Source organism: Lemur catta, chromosome 10, assembly GCF_020740605.2.
Source record: "Lemur catta isolate mLemCat1 chromosome 10, mLemCat1.pri, whole genome shotgun sequence".
Taxonomy (NCBI): domain Eukaryota; kingdom Metazoa; phylum Chordata; class Mammalia; order Primates; family Lemuridae; genus Lemur; species Lemur catta.
This window is the reverse complement of record NC_059137.1, coordinates 73,036,497-73,062,818: the sequence shown is the minus strand read 5'-3', so window position 1 is coordinate 73,062,818 and position 26,322 is coordinate 73,036,497. Positions and strand designations below refer to the sequence as shown.

Below are 26,322 nucleotides of genomic sequence, written 5' to 3'. Positions count from 1 at the left end.
GAAGGAGGGAGGGGCAGAGATGAGGCTGCTGAAATAATCCCTGGAGGACACAGCAGAGCTTATTTCCTGGCAGTGGGAATGGAAATAAGCAGAGGTTCCAGAAGCACGGGGCTGGGTCAGACGACGGGGATGTGCAGCCACACGTGAAGGGTGAGGAAGGAGGGAGGCTGACTGAGCACTATGATAGTGTCAGTTTAAGGGTTGTGGTTATTATTCACATCCTGCATCAAGCCCCTGATTTAAACTCTTTTTTTTTTTTTTTTTTGAGACAGAGTCTCACTCTGTTGCCCGGGCTAGAGTGTCGTGGCGTCAGCCTAGCTCAGAGCAACCTCAAACTCCTGGGCTCAAGCGATCCTCCTGCCTCAGCCTCCCAAGTAGATGGGACTCCAAGCATGCACCACCATGCCTGGCTAATTTTTTCTATATATTTTTAGTTATCCAGATAATTTCTTTCTATTTTTTTAGTAGAGATGGGGGTCTCGCTCCTGCTCAGGATGGTCTCGAACTCCTGACCTCGAGTGATCCACCCACCTCGGCCTCCCAGAGTGCTAGGATTACAGCCATGAGCCACCACGCCAGGCCTGTTTTAAACTCTTGAACATCTTTTTCTGATGACATGGGCTTGAATTTTAAAAAATAAATAAAAATTAAAAAAAAAAAAAAACCTCTTAAGCATCCCTAAGTAAGGGAATTATTTCAATCTTCCTTTTACAGATGAGAGAACAAAGCCTGGGAGGCTGAGACCCAACCAGGGCACCCAACCTATCAGTGCAGAGACGGGATGAGAAAACAGTGGAGTCCTCATTATGCAATCAAGCAAAACAGGAAGATAGCTCAGAACTGTCCTAGTGGCGTGTTTCTGGGGTAAGCGGGACAAAGTCCATAGAACTTTACACCTTGAGCTGGGATGGAAGGTGGTTTGCTGATAATGTGCATTCCAAAAGCAAATGGAAATCTACCATACTGTGCTGAATCATCTTTAAAAAATAAATGCGCAAGACTCCAGTCTTACAGCTTTGGTTGAACCAAATTACCCCAATTAAGCACTATTTTTAGAATCAAGTTTTCCCATCATAAAGTTTAAAAGAGAACCATTTGTCTAAAAAGCAGGTAGAGAAATTCATTAAGAAGGACTGAGATGTTTTAGGACTTTAATGTTCTTCACATATTCAACATAAAATACTGACAACAGATAGACAATAGGGGAAAATACTTTGCAGCAGAGATCTAGAACTCAAAGTATCACTGTTGTCAAACACTACAAAGGAAACAGTTGAGTGAACAAAAGATAAGGCAGTTTAACAGAGATTTTCAGTTTAATAGCATAATTTTTTTTTAAAAAAAGAAGAACAAACCATCCAACCAACCTTCTCTTCTACCTAGGGAAAGAAGAGTAAAAATTAATCAAGAATCTCTAGATCTTACCCATGAAACAGCTTAAATAGGATAGGAGGACCAAGGAGGGGCACATCTGTTGCTAATGCAATGCTACAATGCACAAGGATTTAACAAATTCTAAAAATCTCTACAGGTATTACTGAGAACCATATTATTAGAAATATAAATGCATAGAAATATAAAGTATATGGTATTAAAAAGACCTATATGATCTCATATATAGTCATTTTTATTTCTTTATGAGAAAAATCTGCAGTTTGCCCTTTTACCTGGTACTCCTAAACGCTCACCAAATTATCCATGTCGATCTTAAGCAACAGCTGCCGAAACCAGGAGGCCCCCCACGGCCGCTGTCTAGATTCAGCACCTAGAGGGCCCCACCTACCCTCCATGCTGTGTGTTCCCACAGTTCCCGAAATAATTAATTGCAACTTGCATTATTAAGTCCACAGGTGCATTTGAATACTGAGCTCTAGCTAGAAAAAGCAATAGCAAAGACAAAATAAGCTGGAATTCATTAGAAAAGCAATAGGAAAATTTTAAAAATGCTTCCAGTTCAAGTCAGAATTAAGATGATTAGGTCTCCCTAGCTTTGCAGAGCTGTGGATGTTTTGCTGTTGTTCTCTGAAAAAATAATCTAGAATAAGCATGTTCATTTGAGAAAAATAACCGTATTTGTTAACTTTTGGTAGCTATTCCCAAGATGACTTCAATTTTGCAAGTCATTCAAGGGCAGAGTATATACTGATTAGGATGTTTTCATAGCTGATGCATCTCCAAGAAATTTTTCATGAAGGCGGCCAGCTTCTGAACGTCTTCAGTTGTGACGGCGTTATACAGAGAAGCCCGGATGCCTCCCACGGACCTAGAGTGACCAGAGATCCAACCATTAAGAACAAAAGCATCTAATTTAGTACCAAAACAATTCTTTTTGTAGTCAACAGCTCCTAAGAGTTGCAGTGCTTAAGACCATCGTGTCCAATTTCCCACCTGAAAACCCTCAACACGTGGTAAAGAGCTTCCCACACTTCAGTCATAGGAAAATCCTCCGTTATGCAATGAAGGTTCACCATGGTGACATTAAACTTAGATTCATTCAAACTATTTGCTTTTTCTTTTTTTTTTTGCCAAACTGCCAGCTTATCTTTATTGTGTCAAGACACTTAACAGTATAAAAAAGTTCCTATTTCTTCATTTCAGCTTTTCAAATTAATTCAATAGTAGAAATAGCCAAATGCTGCTACAGCACAGAATAAACTGTCATTTGTGAAAACAGCATGAGTGTGGTTGTCTGTGTCAGCATCCCAGAAACACTGAGCAGCCATGCTTCAGACTGTGGTCTCTTTGCACCATTTCCCAGTAAAAGGAATCACAGCTCCTTAGAGAAATGGCCAATTCCAATGGTCTGATGTGTTTTGAGAAGAAAAATAAAGCTTCTATTTTATATAAAAGAAGAAGAAGAAAAAGGAAAAAGGAAGAAGGAAGGAGGAGGAAAAGGGAAGAAGGAGGAAGAAGGCAAACTATTCACTCTTGACAAAGAAAAGAAACAAGATGGGGGAAGAAAAGACAAGTTGGATGAAGACGGCAGTTCTGCTCACCGAGCCATCACAAGCCTGCCACGCATGACGTGCTGGCAAGATGAGCATCTCGATGCTGCCATTCTCACGTGTGAGGACGTTTATTTTTCATAGAGCATGCAAGATTGACTACTCTATCGGATGTTCAGCTGGAGTGACAGTGATGTTCTAACACCAGAACGGAGTGGTACCAGCCTCATCTGAGATGGGCTGGCCACCTCTGTGCCATACGAGCAGTTTAAGAGGTTTTCAAAGGTAATTGTGACAAAACTCCCATGGAAGATGTAGCTCCACTATACTCCCAGTTGGGGAATTGTGTGAAGCATTCCATAAACAACTGGAGGGAGGCATACCTGTGACAGCTGGCCTTGCCCAACAAGTTACATAACTGCTACTCCAAGCTAAGCAGGCACCTAGATTTGTTTCATCTCACATTTGAAAAATTAAGCCAATGCTCTGATGAGTTTGTGGACTGGAGGTATACTCACCTATGTCCTTTCAAGGAGATCATACTGAGTTCAAGAGCTTTATCAAGAAATCTTTTCTCTAAAGCATCATCTCCTTTGGCACTGCCAATGCGGAATGTAATATTCATCCTGCTTCTATTTGGGGGCTCCACTGGACATCTGAAAAATGTGTTTATTATTTTAGCTACTTTTCTGAAATGTATAGGCTGTCATTAACAAATCAACAGATTATTTTAAACATTTTCTATATGCAAGCAGGAGATTCAAAAACATTCGCCCTAGAACATTCACAATTTATTAGGGAGACCAGACTCTTGCATATGGAACAGTGGGTTAGCATCCTCTTATATGACTTGTACTTAATTTCATAAGCCTCAGTTTCCTCATCTGAATATTGGATGCAATAATACCTTCATCTCAGACTTGCTGTGATAGCTCAGTGGTACAACATACATGAAGTTTCCAACACATGGCAACCACACAGCAAATGTGAATGACGCTTTCTCTGCAAAGCTGCAGAGAAATAATAGGTTGGTCCCGAAAGCGGCTATAAGACAAAAATAATGAGCAGCAACTTTGAAAGGACTTATTACACCCTGTAATGTCCCAAGCTGTGTGACCTTGAGCAAGTTACTTAACCTCTCTGCTGTGCCTCACCTTCCTCATCTAAACAGTGGGAATAATAATGGAACATACCTCAACCTACCTCAAGGTGTTGTGAGAATTAAATAAGTCAGTATTTATAAAGGATTTTTCTGGTCCATTTACAAATTTTAAAAAAGAGGTAGAATCTAGTTCTCCACTTTTCAAATCTAGGCTGGTCTTATGACTTGCTTTGGCCAAGAGATTGGAACAGAAGTGACTCTGTAACTTCCAAGTCTAGCCCTTACAGATTCTCTTTTTGTTCTCTTAAAATACTGCTGCCACTTAAGCAAGCCTGAGCTAGCGTGCTGGAGATAAGTGTCCCAGCCAATGCCAGCACCAACTGCCAGACATGTGAAACCATTTTAGACTATCTGGCTCCAGATGAATAACCAGATGACTTCAGCTAAATGAGGGATTCTGAGACCAGCAGAAGAACCACCTAGCTGAGCTCAGCCCAACCGCCCACCTAAAGATTTATGAGCAAAGAAAATGGTGGTTAAGTCATTAAGTTTTGGGATGTTCTATGATACAATTTAAAACTGACACAATTTAAAACAGTGTGTGGAACATATTAAATGCCACATAAATACCTGTTCAATACAACAAATTTGGTTTTTTTATTCCTAGCACCTGGCATAAGGCACATATAGACTCTCAAAAATGAATGATGAGTGAATTTTTGTCTAGGAAAGGTTAGTATTTGATTTCAGCCTCTGATTTGGAAAATAAGCAGCCAAAATTATTTTCCACTGGCAACCAAAGGAGACAAATCGAAGAAGAGCTGACAGGATACTCCAGAATTTTAAAAAAGTACAACATGTGGTAACCCTCTCTCTTTCCCTTTTCTCAAGTACATCCTATTTTACTCTTACACTTTACAAATGGGATCCATTAAAGTTAAACAGCAAATAAAAGCAGTGTGAGAAGGCCCTTGAAGGCACATCCATAATTCCTGTTCAAGTTAATAGGAGTCAAGTTCATAACTTCAGGCAGAAGAAAGGCAAAAAACGGGACCAACCATCTGGAATAAACTTGGACTCTGAATTCCAGCCCCCCCCTTAGCCACCAGGTGGTAGGTTTCGTGGTGACACTTAAATTAAACATTTTGGCTATCCTCTTTTATATTCTGCTACCTCACGCTCCCAATGTGAGGGTCCAACCACAGACATAGAGCAACAAAAAGCACATTTAATTTAAGAAAAAAATTACAAGAAGGAAGAATTAAGAATCTGTATTTACAATTCACTCCCCCCAAATTTACCCATCCTATCATGGAAGAAGAAGATACCACAAAGCAATAATGTCACAAAAGCTAGAAATGGAAGATTAAATCGCCATGCCACCAGTATGTGCACAGTACCTACAGCAATATGTCTCTGTCGGGGGGCTGAGGGGAAAAAAAAATTAACAGGAATTAACTGCTATTACTCTAGTGAGAGAGGGCTCTGTAGGGAATCGTGGTTTCATCGGAGAACCGCTGTAACAGCAAAGGGCTGCGGAGGCAGAGAGCCGGGAAAGTAATTCTGTGGGAGAAGGTTGACAGGTTTCAGAGGAGGGGACACAGGAAGTTAGGATGGATGAGAAGAAGGAGGGCCATCTGGCAGAGAGCTGTAGCTGCAAAGGCGCAGGGGCCCCCAGCTGACTTAACAGGGGTGTTGGCTTCCCTGGCCAAGGAGGCTGAGCAGAGGGACAGGCCTGGGCGGTGGACGTGCTCTGCTGTGAACTGGAACCTTGAGAGAGGAGCCGTAGGGTTTGCACCACCAAATGAGGTCTGTGTTTTAGAAACATAACTATGGCACGCAGAGGAGAGACTGCAGGGTGAAGAAACTGGGAGGCTAAGAGAACTGCTAGAAAGCTCTTATAAAGAACTTTCTAGGTGAGAAGGAACAGGTCCCTTCACCACTCACATAAAGGAGCAGAACAAGAAGGCTCCACACCAGCTCCCTTTGTTACATTTTCAATATGGAGGACTGTTCTTGACTTCCACAGGGAAAGAGGTCCTCTCTTTTTCTGGAATCACATGGCCCTCCCTGTCAAAGTTTCTTTTACCCATGTTCAGAGACCCATGGATTATGAAGTAAGTAACCTAGATTTTTAAATATCTTCCAGTATCTCAATATTGGCTCAGATTGTGTTGGTAAACACGAGGTGAGCCACATCGAGTGTCACTGTGGACCAGATCTGGCCACGCTCCTCCATTTGCAACCCCTGAAGTTAACACTAAGCCTCAGAGGCAGCAGGATCTCTGCCTGAAGGGTTGAGGTAGGAGAAGGGGCCAAGGCTGACGGCGAGGCTAACTGCGGGCCCCAGTGGGCGCAGAACCTGTTGGGTAACCCCAGGGCTGCAACGATCTAGGAGACAGTGCGGATGGGAGCCAGGGCAAGGGCGGCGCTTCCCAGGTGGAGCCCGGACGTGGAAGGTGGCAACAGGTATCACTGGAAAAGCAGTTTCATGGCCAGAGAAAAAATTAGGAAATGCTACATTAACAGGGCTGAGCAGGTGTCTTTACTCCTGACTTCCTGCAGCCTCTCATGTGCTGGTGTGAATAATGAACCCCTGGTGCACATACAGGAACACAATTTTCCCTGAACGTAAGTGACTGAAAATCTCTTCCCATTGCCGGGAAATGGTGTTCCAGAGAGCCGCCTCTGAGAAACCCCGGGACCTTCCAAGGTATCAGGAGAGGAATGTGAGGGAAGGTACAGCTTCAGCCAGAGACATGCATCTCAGGAAGGCGGCGAGGGTCGGAAGGGCACGTAAGGAAGTCACAGGAAGCAGGCGGGTGATAAGGAGACGTTCATGTCACATCTGTCCCTCTGAAAGGGCATGTCAAGAAACAAAAGGAATGAAAGATAAAAGTGCAGGAGGAAAGAGCCCACCAGATACAAATGCAGGTCTCTTACTGCCTGGTTTTGCTAATAAAAAATTAAATTTGTATACAATTATGAAAATTTAGAGTAAAAATATGCAACTGTACCATCCCCTTCCCACAGAGATGGCTACCATTAACAGTCTGGTATGCATTCTTCAGGATCTTTTTACATATACAAGCATACATGTATGTGTATACATGTGTATATAAGTATGCATACGTAAGTGTTGTGGTTTTTATAAAGATTAATAGGTCTCTTTCTACACTTGCTCTTTTTCCTTTTGGCCTCATGACGTAACATGACACATGACCATCTTCCTACATCTGCTCACAGACCTGTTTCATCCTTCTCAGGGCATATATAACTCCATGCTACCAACAATCCTAATTTCTTTTGTCAGACCCCTACTGACAGGCACGTGGGCTGTCTCCAGATCTTCAGCATCACGTCCTACACCAGACTCGCCAGTGCCTGGTTCTGGGCACACCACCACGCCCAGGCAGAGCACCGGGGGAGGGCACATGCCTAGACATAAAAATCCTTGGTCAAACAGCACGTTGAGTTTTAAATTTTGATAAGTGCTGCAAACTTTGCTCCAAGTTTGTCCAGATTTATACTCCTACCAAAACTGCATTTCCTTGCCAGCACCAGATGTTATCCATCTTTTTGATTTCTAAAGATCAAAGGTAAAAAATACCTTATGGTTTCAATATACATTTCCTAAAGAGCGAATGAAGTTGAGCATCTTTTCATTTGCCTATTAGGCAGGAGTAATTCTTCTGCGTTGTTTGCTCATACCCTCGGCAACCACCCCTGCCCCATTTTTATTCGGTCATCCTTCTCCATGCATTTGTGGGTTCTTGCCTATTATTAAGGATAGTAACCTTTATATATGTTATACACTACAAAATCATTCTCATGTCTGTCATGTGTTTTAGTTTTAATTCTGTTTAAGATATCTTAAACTGTATAAAAACTTCACATTTTCATGTGATTAAATATGTCATCTTTTACTTTATGGCTTCTGGGTTTTACCGCCTCTTTAGGAAGGCCTCCTGCTCTCCTAGACTTGAATGGCACAAGCTCTGGAATGAGCCTCCCACGATGCCCCCCAACACCCCACGTTCACATCCTGGCTGATGCCACTTCCCAGTTGCAACCTAGCCCTGCCTGTGCCTGCCACAGAGGCTCAGTGTCTACTGCACAGCACTGTGATGACAATATGCACACATACGTGGAAAGGCCTAGGGCCCTGCCTGCTTCATTTCATTTCAGGGCCTTCATTAGACCCGTGACATGCCTCCTTCTCTTTCCTAAGGCCTGGGTGATAAAGGTGACCTCAGATCCAGAGATGCAATCTGTCACTTGGACATCGTTATAATAATCAAATTAATATCTACTACATATTAAGCCCTGTGTATCAGGAACATCCTAATTGCTTCACATAATAACCACAAATAATAATATTAAGAGCTAACACACAAAGAATGCCCCCTACGTGCCAAGCACTGTTTCTAGCACTTTATACAAATTAACCAGCATAAGAGCCCATGCTCTCAATGCCTATAATACAAAATTTTTATTCACATGCATTTCCATCTAATCCTCATGACAGTCATAAGAAGCATGTGCCATAATTACATCCATTGTACAGATGAGGAAACTGAGGCTTAGAGCAGTTAGGTCATTTGCCCAAGGTCACATGCTAATAAATGGCATCTGTCCATGGGGGCTCAACTTGGGGTCAGCCAGCGCCATGTGAGTGGTCAGGCTATGGAATAAACTCGGGGGCTTCAGTGGTTGTCTTATCTAGTCTCAGAATTCCCCCCCAAGGTCACTGGCAGGGCTGGTGCAATCCCCAGCAAACTACCCGGACTGTGCTCAGTCAGTCGAGGAGCTGCCTTACGAGTCGGGGGCACGGAAGGCGGGAAGGGGTGCATCTGCTCAGAGACAGAGTGAGGAGCAAACGCAGGGGTGAGCTGCAAATTGTAATTCTAGGTCACTTAGTATTCCTCTTTAAACTGTCCGCTTCCCCTCTGGGGCCATGTTGCTGAACTATTTCCATAGTTCAAAAGAAAAGTGAAGAATTTACTGAAAACCCAAGTACATTCAGGAACTGCTAGTGAGTCTCCAGCTGTAAACAGAAGGAAGAGTCATGAGGTCCCACAGGATGTCGTCAGCCCTGGATGACATTTTCTAGGCAGGCGGCTGAGGGGGTGATGGAAGTTCTCAGAGAGAGGTTTAGGGTCCTGGGTCAAGGCCACTCACAAGACAGGGAGGAGTTCTGGATGCAAAGGGTGACCGGGTTCCCCAGGAGATGACCTGGCTGCCTGCAGGGAAAGGCCAACTGGGTTGGGTGCTTGGAGCTAAAGGACCAGGGGTGGGGCGTGGGGGACCTCAGGAGATTCCCAGGGTTCCTTCTGTTCTTTCTCATTTTGTTTCTATTATAATTCCCTGGATTTTTCCCTGGGAGTATCACCATTCCTTCTGTCCTCCGGTTTCATGCCTAGACATCTCCTGAGAAATCCAGAGAGCCAGGACTTACTCTTCTGGATGCCCCAGGAGCCTGCCCACTCACCCGTCAGGTCCAGGGTGGAAGCCTCCCCGGGACCAGGCCCCCCGCCTGCACTTGCTTCTCTGTTGCCCAGAAGCACAGAGCAGGCAGCAAGGCAGCCCGTGTGCCCCTCCCCCCAGATGGCACCAAGAGAGCAGCCCAAAGGCCGAGGAACCCGGCCAAGCCTCACTCCCCCAGGGCTTGTGGCTGCAGGGCCACCACACGCCAAGGACTCACGGAGCAGGCAGCAAGCGTTTTCAGGGCAGAGGTGGCAGCAGCGTGCTGTCCAAAGAGTACACTCCCACACCCCGGCCCTGGGTGGTTATGGAGCTGTGTTAGCAAGCCCGGGCTAAAAACTGCAATTCTAAGTCAGGACTGAGGCATCTCTCTGTGTGTCTCACGTGGCCACTGAATTCTCAAAGACAGTACAAATTCCCAGGTTACTATCAGGCAGATATTTTTGTTACAACAGACCGAACCCCCAAAAGCAATGACCACTAGGAAGGCGGAGGGGTGTCCCAGCTTTATAAGTGGGTATAAGTGTTTACGTATGTGTATATAAATACACACACATACACATATGCACACATACACGCACAAAGCATGAAGTTGTAGCCACCTTGAGGGAAAGGGCAAAGCAAATGAAGATAATATCTGATTCGCTTCTCCGCGTCCCAGGCACTGCACCGGCTGCTTCCCATCTGGCATTTTGGTGACAGGCCCATGGTAGTGGGCTGAATAGTGGCCCTTGAAAAGCAATGCCCAGGTCCTAACCCCCAGAATCTGTGGCTATGACCTCTATAAAAAAAAAAAAAAAAAAAAGGTCTTTTAAGGATTCCGAGATGCAATCATTCTGGATTACCTGGGCAGGCCCTACATCCAAAGACCTGTCCTTCTGAGAGACAGAAGGGAGGACACACACAGACAGGCAAAGGCCACGTGAAGACAGAGGCAGAGACTAGGGCGATGTAGCCACAGCCAAGGACCACGTGAAGCTGCCAGAAGCCGGAAGAGACAGGAAGGGATTCCTGAGTCTCTGGAAGGAGCCAAACCCTGCTGACACCTTGATTTCAAACTTCTGGCTTCCAGAACTGTGAGAATAAACTTCTATTGTTTTAAGCCCCCGAGTCTGTAGTATTTCATAACGGCAGCCCTGGGGGACTAATACAAGACCCACATGTTTTCTGCAGCCCTCCCAGGTGCTGGTCCAGTGGTCAAGACATGTTCATTAATCATTTGGTCATGAAAATATTTAATTAGGAGTCAACCCATGCCATGGCCAACTCCATTCACAGACTGCAGGCTTGGGACGGGAGCACGTGTCCTGTAAGGGGGGAAGCAGTAAACTCTCCTAACAAGGGAAGTAACCTGGAGGAGGGGCCCGGAGTGGGTCTCTAACAGCAGCCCTTCAGTTGAGACCTTCCAGAAAGTACAAAAGTTTTTTTTTTCCCAAGAGACACACAAGAAGCAAGGAGTAGGAGAAGGGATCTACCCCAGGGAGTGAACTGAGAATCTTCCCCAGGGCGATGTCTTTGGTGGGATAAACTCCACCCCCCACTGGGACACAGGTCCCAAAGCCAGGGAGTCCCAGGGTGGGGTACAGGAAAGAGGAATCCGGCCCCTGCTCATGGGGCCGAGGACCACCCACAGTCACCAGCACTTCAACGTCAGAGAAAGGTGAATGCGTCCATTTTTAAAAGGTACGGAGTATACATACAGTTTTAAACTCACAAGAAGCTAAATGTGAAATAAAACCCATCGACTTACACGTAGAATCCTTGAGAATTATCAATAATCTCGTAAATCATCTGAGATTTGATGGAACTAAGCTTCTCCATGGCTGTGGCACCACCGTTGTTCTTAATCCACTCCAGGACCAAGCCCATGACATAGATGCTAAAATGAAGATTGGAAAAAAAAAAAAAAAGCCATTTAATTCAGCTTTGCAAAAACGCAAAGACATGCAAGCAAATTGTTTAAGTTGCATTAAAACACACTTAAAGACAGCATTAGAAACAGACGAGATGAAAGCAGGGCAAATGTGAACAAGGGCATGTCTTGGAGCAAGAAGGAGGCTCCACCCAATTCTAGACCCCTGAGGGCCACTCAGCAAAAGAGGCTTAATTAGACTCCTCACCAGGCATCACATCCCGTCCCTCCTTGTCCAGGCCAAGCCCCTTGGCAAACTCTTGGTGACACCTGGAATGCACTTCCCTCTCCCCACCACGGGGCGCCATCCCATCCTACCCAGAGTGAGCGCTTCACATCCTGAACTCCAGAGCCCCTCACCCACATTACCTGTGCAGATTTTTACCATTCGCCCCTTTATTTTAGACTTCTGTGTGCCTGTGTTTTGGACTCTGGGGTCTTGGAAGCCTAGAAGTGCACACTGTTCACCTTTCCTACCCACAGCCCCAGCTCGGAGCCTTCCAGCAGCGGAGAGGCAGTGTGGCACCGGGTTAGGATATGGGCTCCTAATTCCAATGCAGCCACTTACTGACCACCCGGGATTAGTCGCCTCGGGAATATTACATCCACAGCCTGTTAGGATGCACAGCAGGTAATTAACAGTGAATTCTTCACTAAGAGTTTATGTTACTTTTATAAATTTTTTAACACCTTGACTGCCACACTAGAAAAAAAAAATTTTTCCCTGGGGTCACAGTGTTTTATTAAAACAAAACGATCTTCTCTAATTGTTATTTTTTGTTTTCTCTGCATGAGTCACGTACAACGCAATCCACATTTTTAGAATTAAATTGTCAATATTAATTGCAACAAGAAGAACATCAACAAGTAAGACTTTTATGAACCAATTGCATGGTTTTGCTTCACAAGGCCCCGGGCTCAAAACTAGTGTGAGTTACATTCCACTCACACAGCAGTCAGTGTATCAAAGCAGTGCAAAATATTCCCTGTGTGGCAGCAGGGCTTAGAAAAGCACACCAGAAACTGCCCCGGAAGACTCTCTGGCTATTCTAAAGATTCTGGCTCTGCAGAGGAGCTTCTGGAGTTGATGTTCTGGCACAACTTTCTCAGGAATAGGTGAGAGTAACCATCACGTTGAGCACTCTTCCCGGAGAAGAGCTTCCAAAGCTGATTCTACTACACACACACACACACACACACACACGTGCGCACACGCACACACACACACGCACACACATGCACAATTCAAGGGCCTCAGGCTTCCCCGACCCCAACCAGGGGAAGGTAGTCCGGGTCCCAGAGAAGACCCTGGGACAGGCCCCCAGGCTTATTCTGTGCCCTCCCATCCTTAACAAAGGTGGCCTGGGTTAACGTTTGTTTGTTTTGTATTTATATTTGTTACATTATGTCATACTGCAGCTAAAACAAATGTAGGTTCAGTTAGTCGTGCTACATAAAAACTACTTTGCGGGGTCAGAAGGAAAATTTAAGCATCTCTTTCTTTATCCACTAACCGGGGTTGGTATGTTCTCCGGAAGGGTTAAAGAGAAGGACAGTGGGTCTTTCATTCCACCCCAGCGCATTGCTCAGGGCTACGGAGCAACTATTTGAGGGCCATTTATCCAGCACAGTTAAATCAAAGTTCCCAGGCCCATGGTCATTAGGCACTGACAAAAACAGAAACAAAAACAAAAAAACATGGCATCTTTTCAAACCTGGGACTCTACCCTACAATGCAAAGTTCTGGGTGCCCACAAGCCTCACGTTCAAGGACTAGGGAGGGTATTTTGTCCCAATCTTTGTGTGTCCCTTTAGAGACTGTTCTCACTGGGTGACCTATAATTTTCTAACCTTGCATGTTTAGGTACTCCAAGTGAACTCTATTTAAAGTCACATTTAAGGTTATTCTTCAATCAATCGTACAGAATTATATAAAACTTTTTTTTTCCTCTTCTTTTGGGGTAAAAGAAAGCAAAGCAACTTCCTGGGGGTATCCTGGAGTCAGAATACATTTAATCCGGTATCTGCCGTCTTTCTCCATTTACAGGATTCTAATCTTGTTATTGTCAATCCTGACTGGCCCCGAGCTGGTCTCAATTACTGCTGTTCTGATTCATCTGGCAAAGGAACTTTGCCCCTTTTCTGCCCTTGTTTGTGGCTCAGCCTCCTCCTCGGGCAGGAAAGATCTGGGAAGAGAGTTCCTGCCCTCTCCCTAGCCCGCGTCCACACCCCCCGTGGACCAGCTCAGCCCACAGTCAAGGCCAGGTCAAGGCCGGCACAGGCGCTGGTGGCGGAGCCCCCGTATGAGAAAGTCACGCTTCTAGGATGACTTTCTTTCCCGTCTCCAGGCCTGATTCCAGCCCTTTTCATCTCCCGATAGACCAACTGGCCTGCTTTCTCACCCTTCTCTTTAAGGGGTTTTCACCCTAACATTAACAAGCAGGTGTTCATTACATTTTTAAAAACGTGCTTCAAGGTAACTCTTGGAGAAGGTGCCCGGGGGTGTGCCACCTGCCCTGCCCGGGCTGTGCCCCACCACTTGCTGGCCTGCAGGCTGGGGGACAGTTCTCCCAAGACACCATTTTTCCCCTCTCGGCTCCCATTTCCTCTCTGCTGAAGCCGGTGACGGCCTCGGCCTCCCTGGAAGCCTCACCTCACTGCGAGGCAGGCCCGGGCTCCGGCCCCCCCTTCTAGCAGGTAAGGATGCGCCTCTCCCTCCTGCTGCCAGCCTGGATCCCCGGCCCCTTCTCCAGCAGCCCGGCCGTTGAGGTCTGCACCTGCACCCTCACCACCGAGCCTGCCCGGTTCTCACGGCGGGCCAGGTCAGCTGGCCCGTGACCACAGGTGTTCACCCGCTGCCTAGAGCCCCAGGGGTAGGACAGGTGAGTGGGAGACCCGATTCAGCCCCGCCCCCACCCCCACATGCATTTCAGGAACACTTTCACTCTGGGTGAAAGAGAGTGGGGTTTGGAAACCAGGGGCGCTCGCCCTGGACCGCCTACTCCCTGAGGAAAGCGGGGAACACAACGCGAGGAGCTGCTCTGTATCCCGTGGCCACACAGAAGCCCAGTGGATAATCTTTCCTATGGTAAATTACATGGAGACTTCTCCCACAGTTGGAACCATCGCCCGCGCTGGCCCGAGCCCTCCTTTTATCCGCTCCTTTAATAGAACTTCCACCCGTCACAGAAGAATCCTGTTGAGTGAAGAGCTGGACTCCAACTGCGATCCATCCTCCTAAGGCAGAACCCCTCACACACACAGATCCGCGCTCACCCTCCTGCTTGTGCGGAGAGAGCACTGAGGTGCAGGGCGCCCGTGCCCAGGACCCAGAGTCAGACTGCCTGGGTTCACATCCCAGCCGTGCCCCTTCCTGACATACGGCCCCGGCTTCCTCACTCGCAAAATGGGAAGAAGAAGAAGAATAGTACCCACTCCTAGAGTGGTTGGGAGGATTAAAGGGGTTATACACATAAAGTATCACTGTTTTACATCATATCCGCCCTGGAAAGATAAATCCAGAAATTCTGGTTCTTCCCCCATGTTTACCCCTTCTGTGACCCTGGGAACTAACAAACACAACAACAATAATAATACAGCAGCCAATATTTATAAATCACCAAGTGCCAGGTACTAAGGGCAAAAATAGCCTGGGCGTGGTGGCTCGTGCCTATAATCCCAGCAATTTTGGGTGGCTGAGGCAGGAGGATTGCCTAAGGCCAGGAGTTCAAGACCAGACTGGGCAATATAGTGAGACCCCATCTCTACAAAAAATAAAGATAAAAATAGAAGAATTAGCCAGGCACAGTGGTGCACATCTGTAGCTCCAGGCACTCAGGAAGCTGAGGCAGGAGGGTTGCTTGAACCCAGGAGTTTGAGGTTGCAGTGAGCTATGACTGTGCCACTGCACTCCAGCCTGGGGGACAGAGGGAGACACTGTCTCTAAAAATCATAGTAATAAAAATAAATTAAAAAATAAAAAAATAAGTCCAAATATAAAAAAAAGTCTGTCTCTACCCATCTATCTATAATCAACTCACTTAAGCCCCGCAGCAACCCAGTGAAGAGGGTCCTATTATTGCTCCAAGACCCTGAGGCAGGGCCACCTTGCTGTCCCTGAAGTGCTGCAATGCAGGCCCCACTCAGCTGACAGGAAGCCAGGCTGACAGGACCCCTGAAGACCGCGTTAAAAAACAGAAAGGTGTTTCCAAGCCAGCAGGCGCGCTGTCAGGCAGGCGGCTTTGTGCAGGCCCAGCAGGGAAAGGACAGCACCCGACCCTTGAAAGTTCTTCTCCAAAGCTGCCCCGGTTGTTTGAGACGCAGGCCACAGCACCTCATGTACAGAGAGAGCTTCTGGGTTAATGGTGAACCACCAGGGCCTGGGCTACCAGGATCAAACAAAAAACACCACCATCCCCCAAAAAGGGCAGGAAGAAAAATTGATCAGACAGTGGACAGACGGTCAAGAGAGAGGGGTGAGCTGGGAGAGAACCCCGGCAGGACCTCTGGGGCTGTCTGGTCCCCGTCCCACGGAAGCACGCTGTGCTTTGACAGGAGATAGCGAGACACGGCAACGCTGCATCCCAGTTACCTGAAACACGGAGGTGTGTTGTACAAGGAGCTGTTTCCGGCCTGCACCTTGTATTCCAGAATCGAGGGGCACTCTTTGAGGGCAAAGCCCAACAGGTCATCGCGGATGATCACCACGGTGACCCCAGCAGAGCCAACATTCTTCTGGGCACCAGCAAAAATCACACCAAACTTAAAAAGAGAAAGACGTGCTGTTTTAGAAGCGTTTGGTCATTTTTTCACACACGTATGCAAACTTCCCAACCTCTACCCAGAGCAGGATTTTCACGAGGCAGTGACTCTATTCCTGTTTAGGGAGCAATCCATGCTCTGAAGGCTTCTCTATCTGGGACAGCAAATCCGTACCCAGAGTTCCAAGGCCTAAAGAAGGTCTGGCCTGGTCCTCGCCTGGAATGGGCCACCCAAGCCCATCACTGCCCAGGCCTCACACGTACTCACGTCCACTCTCCACACCTCCCTTCTCCATCCAAGCCAGCCTTCCACATGCGGCCTCTGACTCTCCTTGGCAACCAAGAGATGAAACGGAATTTTTTATCTTTTTTTATTTGTATAAAGGGGCAGTCAGAAGGTGCTGAGAAAGGGACTGCTGTGACACAGAGAATGGAGGGGACAAGCTGCCTGAGGGAGAAGAAGCTTTAGAAAACAACAGACGTTTAAAGGTACTCCAGGAAATTTGTTGAGCAAGATATAAAACCCCCTCCCATGCCTCTCCATGAAAACTTTAGGAAAATCGAGTGGCAGCAATGGACGCTAAGTATTTTACAGTGACATTAGTTAGACTCGCCAGTGCCTGGTGATAATAAAAAGTGGACTATAAACAAAATGTGGCGTATCCACACAATGGAATGGTACTCAGCCTTCAAAAGGAAGGAAGTTCTGACACACGCTACAGCATAGATGAACCTTGAAGTCATTCTGCTAAGTGAAATAAGCTAGTCACAAAAAAACAAATATTGTACGGCTCCACTTACAAAGGCACCTAGAGTAGTCAAATGCATAGGGACAAGAAGAAGAATGGTGGTTGCCACGGGCTGGGGGGAGTGCAGGCACAGGCAGTTATTGTTTAATTGATAAAGCTTCAGTTTGGGAAGATGAAAACTTTCTGGAGATGGATGGTGGTGATGGTTGCATAATAATGTGAATATACTTAATGCCACTGACCTGTACATTTAAAAATGGCTTAAAATGGCCAGACATGGAGGCCCACACCTGTAATCTCAGCACTTTGAGAGGCTGAGACAGGGGGATCGCTTGAAGCCAGGAGTTTGAAACCAGCCTGAGCAACATAGAGAGACCCTGCCTCTACAAAAAATAGAAAAGTTAGCTGGGCATGATACCACAAGCCTGTAGTCCCAGCTACTTGGGAGGCTGAAGCAGGAGGATCACTTGAGCCCAGGAGTTTGAGGTTGCTGTGAGCTGTGATGACACTACTGCACTCTAATCTAGAGAACAGAGTGAGACCCTGTCTCAAAAACAACAAAAAACCCCCAAAAATATTGGTTTGAATTGGTAAATTTCATATTAAGTATTTTTTTATCACAATTAAAAGGGCAGACTACCACTCAGATGCTTCAACTGTTGTTTATACATTCTTTATAAACATTACTGCCCTTGCTGCATGCACTTGTTGTACTGGCCCCACTGCCCCGCCTTGGTGAGCCACTTGTAAAGTCTATGTGTCCCACTGATGCTTTTAGATTTGAGGTGGTTCCAACACAAAAGTCCCTTGAACTCGATTATGCCCTTGAAGACAACAGGTGACTCCCAATGTGTTGATCAAAAAAGTTCCTATGAGCCACTCTCAAAGGCAGGTACTCCCCAAGGACTTGAGTGTGACCCTGGGAGGCATCATTACCATGAGGCTGAGAATATAGGATGTAAAGCATTTCGACAGCCAGTAATAAGCAACTGTCACCCTGCTCACTGGCAGCTGCCCTGGCTCAGGGCTCTGCTGGCCCAAGACGCCCATGGTTCTTACTGTTCTTGGATATATTAAAATGCCCCTAAAGAAACTGAGTCACTGGGTTCCCCCAACCCAGCCTCTTTTATACTCTACCTTGGAAACATCCACTGGCTTGGACAGGAAGTTTGAGGACATGTCACAAACCAGTACTGCTCCCTTGACATCAGGTATAAAGTCAAACTCCACGCCGTGCACGGTCTCATTTGCACAATAATATACATAGGAGGCATCCGGGTTGAGGTTCCAGGTGCTTGGATCTGGAATTTCTATAACAGAAGACAAGTTTCATACTTCACAATTTTACTCTTCTCTTTTTTTTTATGTAGGTAGGTGGCAGTTGACTGGAAGACTGACACATCTCCGGCAGCGAAAGACTAATTCCAAAGCACTTTGCAAGTGAAAGCGCCCTACCAATCCTCCGTTATCATCACCACCAATATCCTGGAAGGAACTGATCAATCCCACCCTTCGACTGTTGCTGGGTACAAATAATCTTCAAAAATGGCATGGGAAGCCGGGCATGGTGGCACGCGCCTGTAGTCCCAGCTACTCAGGAGGCTGAAGCAGGGGCATCACTTGAGCCTAAGAGTTGGAGGCTGGAGTGGGCTATAATCACGCCTGCAAATGGCCACTGCACTCCAGCCTGAGCAACAGCGAAACCTTGTCTCAAAATAAAATAATTTTTTTAAAAAGGCATGGGGGGATATTGGGGCCTTTTTTCTTGTCACCCAGCATCCATCTATCCTATACCCACTGATGGGTTAGTACTTTGTTCGTGGGAGCCCAGCCCTCACCCATTCTCAGCTCATGTGGTTCCAGTGGAGCCAAGGAAACCCGCAGCCCAGAGGCAGCATGTGACCCAGGCGTGGCCACAGTGACCGACTGAGAACACCGCACAGGAGACAGGACACTGCTCCTGGGAATGCTCCACAAAGGCAATGAGACTTGGGAGAACATAAGGCCGGGAGCAACTGCAGCCACCTTCCAAGAAGGAGGGGACAGCTTCCCCTGACTGTGGAGCCACCATGGAGAGACAGAGAGACACCAGGACCTGAAGACATTGTTGGGGCCCCCAATCAAGCCAAACCAGCCCCTGGGCTTTTCAGCTAAGTGGGCCTATGGATAACTCTTTTTGCAGAAGCTAGTTAGTAGTCTTAACTAGTACAGCCACCAAATGTAAATGGTACGAAATTAACTACTGACAAGGGGAGTTAAGCATTGAAAACTGCAGACGGCCCCGGCAGGGGTCACCCAGCACCAGCATTTCACCATCCAGCTCAGCTTCCAGAACTTACTCGTATAACTCCCAAGTTTAGGGTGGACGACATTCACAGTCCCAAACTTCTTGGCTTCTTCTGCGGCCTTGGCCGACCAAGCTCCTGTCACCACATAGTCGGCACACCTTCCTGCTTTCAGGCCAATCAGGTTTAAGGGGACAGCACTGAACTGGCCACACCCGCCTCCTTGCAGAAAAATCACCTTGTAGTTGTCTGGAACGTCTCTGGGCAGAAGCACAGGTGACAGTAAATATAGTCTCAAGTGGTCAAAGATTGGGGCGAGTCATACTCTACCAAGTACTTTACCTTGGGGAGATTTACAACAAGAAATATGGTCAAGTTCCACTGCTACTTTGGCTTCTCTAATTCAGTCCTTTATCTATTCATTCCCTGGACAACTATTCACTGGGGACTCGCAGAAGCCTGTGGTTACTGTTTGACCAGAAGTTCTTCCTCCTTTGCCTAGTGACAATATCCTGACGTTCCTTTAGGACATCACGCCTCTGCCACTCTCAGTCCACATGGTTCGACTGTGACCAACCCCAGCTGGAGGGAGTGAGCACCTGCCCCAATCTGGCCAATGGAATTTGGTGTGGGGACCTTTGTCCAAACTTCTGGGTAGGAGGAGCTCTTTCTATTGAGGAAAAGAATAAACCTGTAGGAGCTAATCCTGCAACCCCTGGTGGCCATCCGGTGAAGCAAACACAGAAGAAAGCAGAGCCAGGAGACGGGGAAAAAGACTTCCTGGTGTCATCTGAGCTCCTAAATCCTCCAGAACTTTCTGTTAGGTGAGGTAATACATTCCCTTTGAGCCAGTGAGTTGGGATCCAGTCACTTGAAACCAAAAATCCTGGAAGTATTTATGTGTTAAACACCACGCTATGGACCAGATGGACACTGGGGAGGGATTTTTGATGATGCTTTAGGCCTAGTCACATAATCACATACCCAATGTACATCCAGGTAAAGAGCAAAATTCGTTGGCTCCAGGTTGCAAAATGAAGACGATGATTAGAGCGGCCACTGGCAGCAGAATAAAGCCAGCTCCGGAGGGATGAGGCCACGGAAACCGGACCCAACCCTTTGAGTAAGGTCAGGCTTAGGGAACAGGTATGCACAAGGCAGATTACTGACCAGGGGAACAGAGCTCTCAGACACAAAGGCAAAATAATTAAGAGCAGGACAAGGTGGCAAGGTCTTGGGGAACAAGTGGTAGGTATTTAAATATCTTGTTCTGAAAGATGCCTGGTCTCCATTCAATGCTCAGTAGGACAGTGAAGCAGCCAGCCAGGCCTTAGGGACTCTAACCTCAATGTTCTTCCCAGCTGGGAAGACTGGTACCCCGGGGGTCCACATTTATGGTACTCAGAGGCAGGGCAGTTAACAAGGCCAAGAACTGGATGAAAGGAAACCAGACAGAGGCCTAGGTGCAGGGGTACAAGGTAGGAGCCTGGTTAGAAGAGAGGATAGGCCCATAAATTGAACTGGGACGCCGATCAGGAGAGGCTCACAGGCATGTGGTCAAATGCTGCCTCTCCCCAGGCTGAGATCCCAAACATCCCTCCATGAAGGACAGGGGTGTGAAGCCAAGCACATGACTACCGGTTCTGAACATTCACACAGCAACGGGCCTCTACCGCTCCTCCCAGAAATAGCACCAAGCCTGCCCCGCCTGAATCACTTTATCAAGGCAATTTGAAAAGGAAAGTTATGGAAAAACCAGTACAACTCAAACTCTGTTAATGAAATAATGTCCGAGTGGACACTGACATGTTAATGATTATCCCTGACTGGTGGGGCTATAGATAATTCCAGTTTGTGAGTTCTAGTTTTTTTCTAAACTTTCTACCATGAATGTGCATTACTTTTGTGAGCAGAAAAAAAGTACTATATGCATAGTATACAGTATAAGCTTACTATATGCATAGGTGTATATGAGTACCTTTATAGAATATATAAAACCTCTCCTTTAAACAGCAATCTATTTAAGAATAAGGTATCCTCTGGGCAGGAAAGGCAATGAAGATAACCCATGAGGCTTCATTTAAGCAGCAGTTCCTGGAGTTTAGAATACATAAAATCACCCAAAGAGCCCGTTAAAAATAAAGTTTCTCCAGAGATTCTGATTCAGCAGGTCTGGGTGGGGCTCAGCACTTGAATTTTTAAATATCGCCCCTGCCAGGTGACTCTGACAGGTGATCTGACACCCATACTTTAAGAACCCCTGAACTAGTTTATATTCAATTATGCTGACAAAGATGACTATTTCTTTGTCATTTAAATCCCTCCCAAGCCAGTTCAACTGCCACAGGGCAGAAAAGTCTTTCCCAGATACAATGATTCAAATCTTTGGGAAAATCTGCATAAAATAAAAACAAAAGCACTAGCACAGGGTGAGCAACAAATAAAAAGCATTATGTACTCATAGTGAATTGGGGAGAAGCTTAAAAGATTTAGATAGAAAATAATGTAACAGACACCCAAGTTTAGAGAGTATCAAACAAAAGTAATATAATTTGGTCTTTTTTAAACTTACAACAATTCCCGCACAAGATTCTCTGTGTTGTTAATAATCTTGGCGAAATCTGATGATCTGTGACTCATTTCTGTGGAAGGAGACATAAACAACAACAACAAAAAGTTTCAATTCAAAACCAAATGACCAGAAATAATTATAAAATTTGCAAGTATATAATATAGGGAAAGTTCAGTTATTCTGCATTCAAATTGTGGGCCAAGGCTCACTAGTTTAGGGGACAATCTAAATTGATTTTCAAATTGCAAACATTTAAGCCTTATAGTCATGGCATGATGACTTTTCAAGTGGCTTGCTCACTGAACAAGCTATTTATTAACTCAACACTCTGTGATGTTCTCTGTGACTCTTCTTACCATCTGCTTCCCCCAAACAGGAATCCATGTACAATGGCTGCTCTCTCAGACAAAAGCACAAAATTCCCTGCTGTGATCTCACTTCACAGAAATCAAAGTGTATGTCCCAAACCCACAGGAACAAAACTTAATGGAAATAAGCAATACAATTTACCCTATGGACTCTTAACACCATGCAGTCTTTGGAACTACCACCAAAAAAAACTAAATAAAAGAAAGTAAATTTTAAAACACAAAAGCCCTCTTCCCTAACAATGTACAAGCCCTTCATAAAAAGTTTGTGTACTTTTAAACTTTAATGAGGTTATATTTAAGTGTAACAAAAATGTAAATTGAAAGTAAAGCAATACTATAAATATTTGGGGGCACTGTTATGCAAATGCACAAAATCTTCTCATCCCAGATCCTGTGATTAGCAAAAACCAATTATGATAGGGTAAGTAGAGATGTCTGAACCTCTCACTGGCATTTATGCTGTTTTCAAAATTGTTTCTATCAAACATGCAACCCACGTTATGAAAAGTTAAAAATTTATCTACAAAGGCTTGTAGGAAGACCCTGTAGAAATTCTAAGATTGATGCATTTAAATTAGTTCCCTTTGAAACCTGGACATTCACAGTATTCAAAAGTAAATCTTACCAAGAACACTAATGCCAACTCCTTTGTAGTCTAATAATTCTTTTTGTACCTCTAACAACACCTAAAAAAAAAAAGAAAAGAAGCTGATTTCAATATGCTGTGCACAGCTTTCCCTCTGCACATATAAACCTGAGGAGGAGAGGTCTACTCACAGGCCAGTAAGGTCCCCAGGCTTCTGTCCCCACCCACAGCCAGTCCCCTTCCTCCCCATCTGTCTACAAAGCCTGTGATGATGCAACTTACACACAAGTTGAGCATAAGATTAGAGAACATGATTGATGCTAAGATACACTTTTGCCAAAGGTGTGAATTTACCAGTTCCCTAGAAAATGTCCCCTTCACAAATTTCATTCACCACTTTCCTAAACCTAAAAAAAGTACAGAATGCATGAAGTTCTGGGTTCTGGGAACAACAACAAAACAGAAAAACAATTATATCCAAATTATACAGAGAACTCAGTTTTCCGATCTCTTTTGTTCTAAGGTGCTAGGCTGAGACGGGTGGGGTAGGCAGGAAGAAGGAAGAGCCACTGTGAATTAAGATCCGTCCCAGGGTGCTGCAACAAGATTGGCAAAATGTTGATAGAGATGGGTCCTTGGAGGTTCACTGTATTTTGTCTTTGTGTATGTGAGGATTTCCATGATAAAAAATAAAGAGAAAAAAAAAAGCTCTAAAAATGAACACAAAATAAGTGCAAAAGACCCTCAGTAAAAGCAGCCCACAAGAGAAGGTCTACAAATGGGAGATCATTTCTTTAAAAGAGACCATGTAAGGAGAACACCATTAAAACATAGGACTAACCTAACCCGGATTGCACCTTGTCTGAAAAAACAGTACTTTAACAATGAAGAATTAGACAAAAAAAAACAGGTTCAAGAACATATCACTGTTTTTGAAATGTTGGATGCTTGTTAGCACTGGCTGATGAAATAAACTTTAGTGAATCCTTTCCTTTAGGCAACAGAAACATTCACCTGCGAGAGAATCATCCTTGAACTTGTTCTAAGACTGTATTTTTCTTATGGACAGTATTCCTTGAAAAGACATCTATAAAAGTTTATAACCAAAATCATTATAAAGAGTTTTAAAGACTTCTACGTAAAAAGCACACCCCCCTAATTCAGTGGGGTATTTCCCAAACTGCAGAATGCACTTTTGTGAATCACAACTAACTTTTTTAATGAAATAGAACAGATGAGAGCAGAATAGAATAAAAAATAATGTATGTCACAGATAATTAGGCTAAACATCATTTCATAACGCTTTTATTTTTATAACTGTATGTAGGCATTTTGTCATTTTGTTAAAATACATTTTTCATTGTAGGTTACAGTCAAAAAAGTTTGAAAGATTCTCTAATTTTTACAATTCAAGTAAATCAAGAAGACACATAAAAAGCAACATCTGCCCCTCTCCCTGTCCCCCCACCCCAGGTTACAGAGCATCAGAGGGCAAAAATTCTCCCAGGAAAACAATGAAGAAATAATTGCATTACTGATGACAATTGCCATTATGATAAATTCATAAAAAATACACAGGGAACAAATATTTGGAAGACTCCAAAACATTGGGAGCAGGAGGAGACTACAAGAAACATATCCTCAATTGGAGCAAGGAATCTTACCTAAAATGAACTGTAATAGCTAAGGAAAAATAAGCCCCGTTCTCTCAGCTACTGTGAGCGCTGCCCCTAGAAAAGCAAGATGTCCTTTCCCTCTAAAATTGTAAGATTCTCTGTTCTTACCACAACACAGAGGAGGCTCTGTCCCAGGGAGATTTCTACTCTTTTCAACAATTGATAATTGTACAATACTTGGCTATGCCTCTTGCTGTTGCAACATTACTATCACCTTTATCCTGGTTAGAAAAATAAAACTATCAGTGGCGGCAGCTGCCTGTCAATGGGTTCAAGTTACATCAGAGGCTTTGCCTTCTTCACAGCGGGTGGGGCTGGGGAGAGTAAGGGGCTGGGAAGGCAGAGAATGAGTTCCACTTGCACTTGCAAAGTCTAGTCGTAGCCTGGTGGAGAATTCAATCATTCTATTTGCTCCAGAACAAACTGAACAGAACTGAGTTAAGCAGCCCAATGCCTACCAGAGTGTGAATACTCGAATGCTTTTAGGGGATAAGCAGGTTAAAAAATAGAGGGGAGAAAGGCTTTAAGGAAGAGTAGGTTCTCTGGGGGACAAGGAGGGAAAAGCTCTGAAGGATTTCAAATTTACATTTCTGAAAAGCAGTGCTCCCAAGTGCTGAGTAAAGCCAACACTGGGGGGCGGGGTGGGGGAGGGACACGCGGGCCTTCAGTTTGCAATCTCCTTCAGTTAACGTGATCCACTGCCGTGTGCAAAACCTACCATCCATTCATTCATTTATTCCGTGCCATTCAAGCATCCGTTCCCCACTGCCCGTGCTCTCCGCACAGCTGTGCGAGGCGAGCGCAGAGATGCGAGCTTTCTTTTCTGCTGCGCCCCCGCCCCCGGCACAGCCCGGCCCTGGAGAAGGCACTGCTCAGAGTCTACAGGTGCCAGCATCGGCGGGCCAGCATGCACCGGCGGGCCAGCACGCACCCGCGGGACAGCATGCACCGGCAGGCCGAGTCGCGCACGCCTCGCACCGGCAACCGGCAACCGGCGCCAGGTGCGGCTGCACAGGCACGCCTCGCCGAGCTCCCTTCCCCAGCTGCATTCTTCCAGAAGCCGGCTCGCGAGCGCTCGCAAGTGCAAAGCGTCTAGGAGCCTCGCGGCGCGGAGCGGGGATCCCAGTGCAGGGGGCTTGGATGCGAACCCAGCGCGCGTGCTCCCGCCCGGACCGCACTCCCGGAGCGCGCTCGCGGGGACTCACCGAGCGCGGCAGCTTGGCGGGCCCGGGCCCAAAGTTGACAACCTGGCTCGGGGCGTCCATGGTGCGGCGGCAAGGGCAGCGAGTCAGCCAAGTGGGACCGAATGGGCGGACAGCGAGCGTTTCTGGGCCGCGGTGGTGCAAGTCTGCAGCGCGCTGCGAACTCCTGCCTTGCTCCAGCGCCGAGCCGGCGCCCCATTGGTCGGCGCTGTTGCAGGCCCTTCGCTGATTGGCTAGTGCGAAGGAGCGCGCATCCTCATTGGTCGCCCTCTCGGGCTGAGTCCGGGAGCTGTCGCTCCTCCTCGCGTTTATTGTCTCAACCCCCCTTTCGCTCAATGCAAGGCGTGCGGAGATTGCAACAGCCAGCGGCTCGGCTGAGCGCCAGCCCGAGCATCGTGGGCGGCGGGAAGAGGCTGCCCCTGCCAACATACGTTCGCGCCTTTGAGCCTCCATCAGGCCGGTTCCGTTCCTTCCACACTGACCCCAGCTCCTGTCTTTTGCCCGGACGGGGACGTCCACCCACCCGTCCTCCACCAGCCCTGGAGATGGGCTCTGATGCATTTGTTCCAGAACCAGCAGCCATTAATTCCCCAAACTTCTAAGCACCCCCACGGGCGCCAGATACCCCCGTGGAGAGGCAGGACCCTCAAGGATGGAAGGGCAGGGTGAAGGATAGAG

The 26,322-nt window shown here is 46.2% G+C and overlaps 1 protein-coding gene across 1 annotated transcript; it reads right to left on the bottom strand.

Moving 5' to 3' along the window:
- Positions 1-1,134: 1,134 nt before the first annotated feature.
- Positions 1,135-25,839, bottom strand: PSAT1 (phosphoserine aminotransferase 1). Its single transcript, XM_045563836.1, has 9 exons — positions 25,648-25,839; positions 22,806-22,866; positions 21,810-21,879; positions 19,292-19,497; positions 18,090-18,262; positions 16,035-16,204; positions 11,282-11,410; positions 3,464-3,601; positions 1,135-2,263 (listed from the first exon to the last, which is right to left on the bottom strand). The coding sequence occupies exons 1-9, from the start codon at positions 25,705-25,707 to the stop codon at positions 2,158-2,160; spliced, it is 1,113 nt and encodes a 370-aa protein (XP_045419792.1). The 5' UTR covers positions 25,708-25,839; the 3' UTR covers positions 1,135-2,157.
- Between the last annotated feature and the right edge of the window lie 483 nt (positions 25,840-26,322).

Coding starts and splice junctions, on each gene's coding strand:
- PSAT1 (XM_045563836.1), bottom strand. CDS start 25,707: ATGGACGCCCCGAGCCAGGTTGTCAACTTTGGGCCCGGGCCCGCCAAG. Junction 18,263..19,291: donor TAAACTTGGGAGTTATACGA/GTAAGTTCTGGA, acceptor CTTCTGTTATAG/AAATTCCAGATCCAAGCACC. Junction 16,205..18,089: donor AGCCAGTGGATGTTTCCAAG/GTAGAGTATAAA, acceptor TCTCTTTTTAAG/TTTGGTGTGATTTTTGCTGG.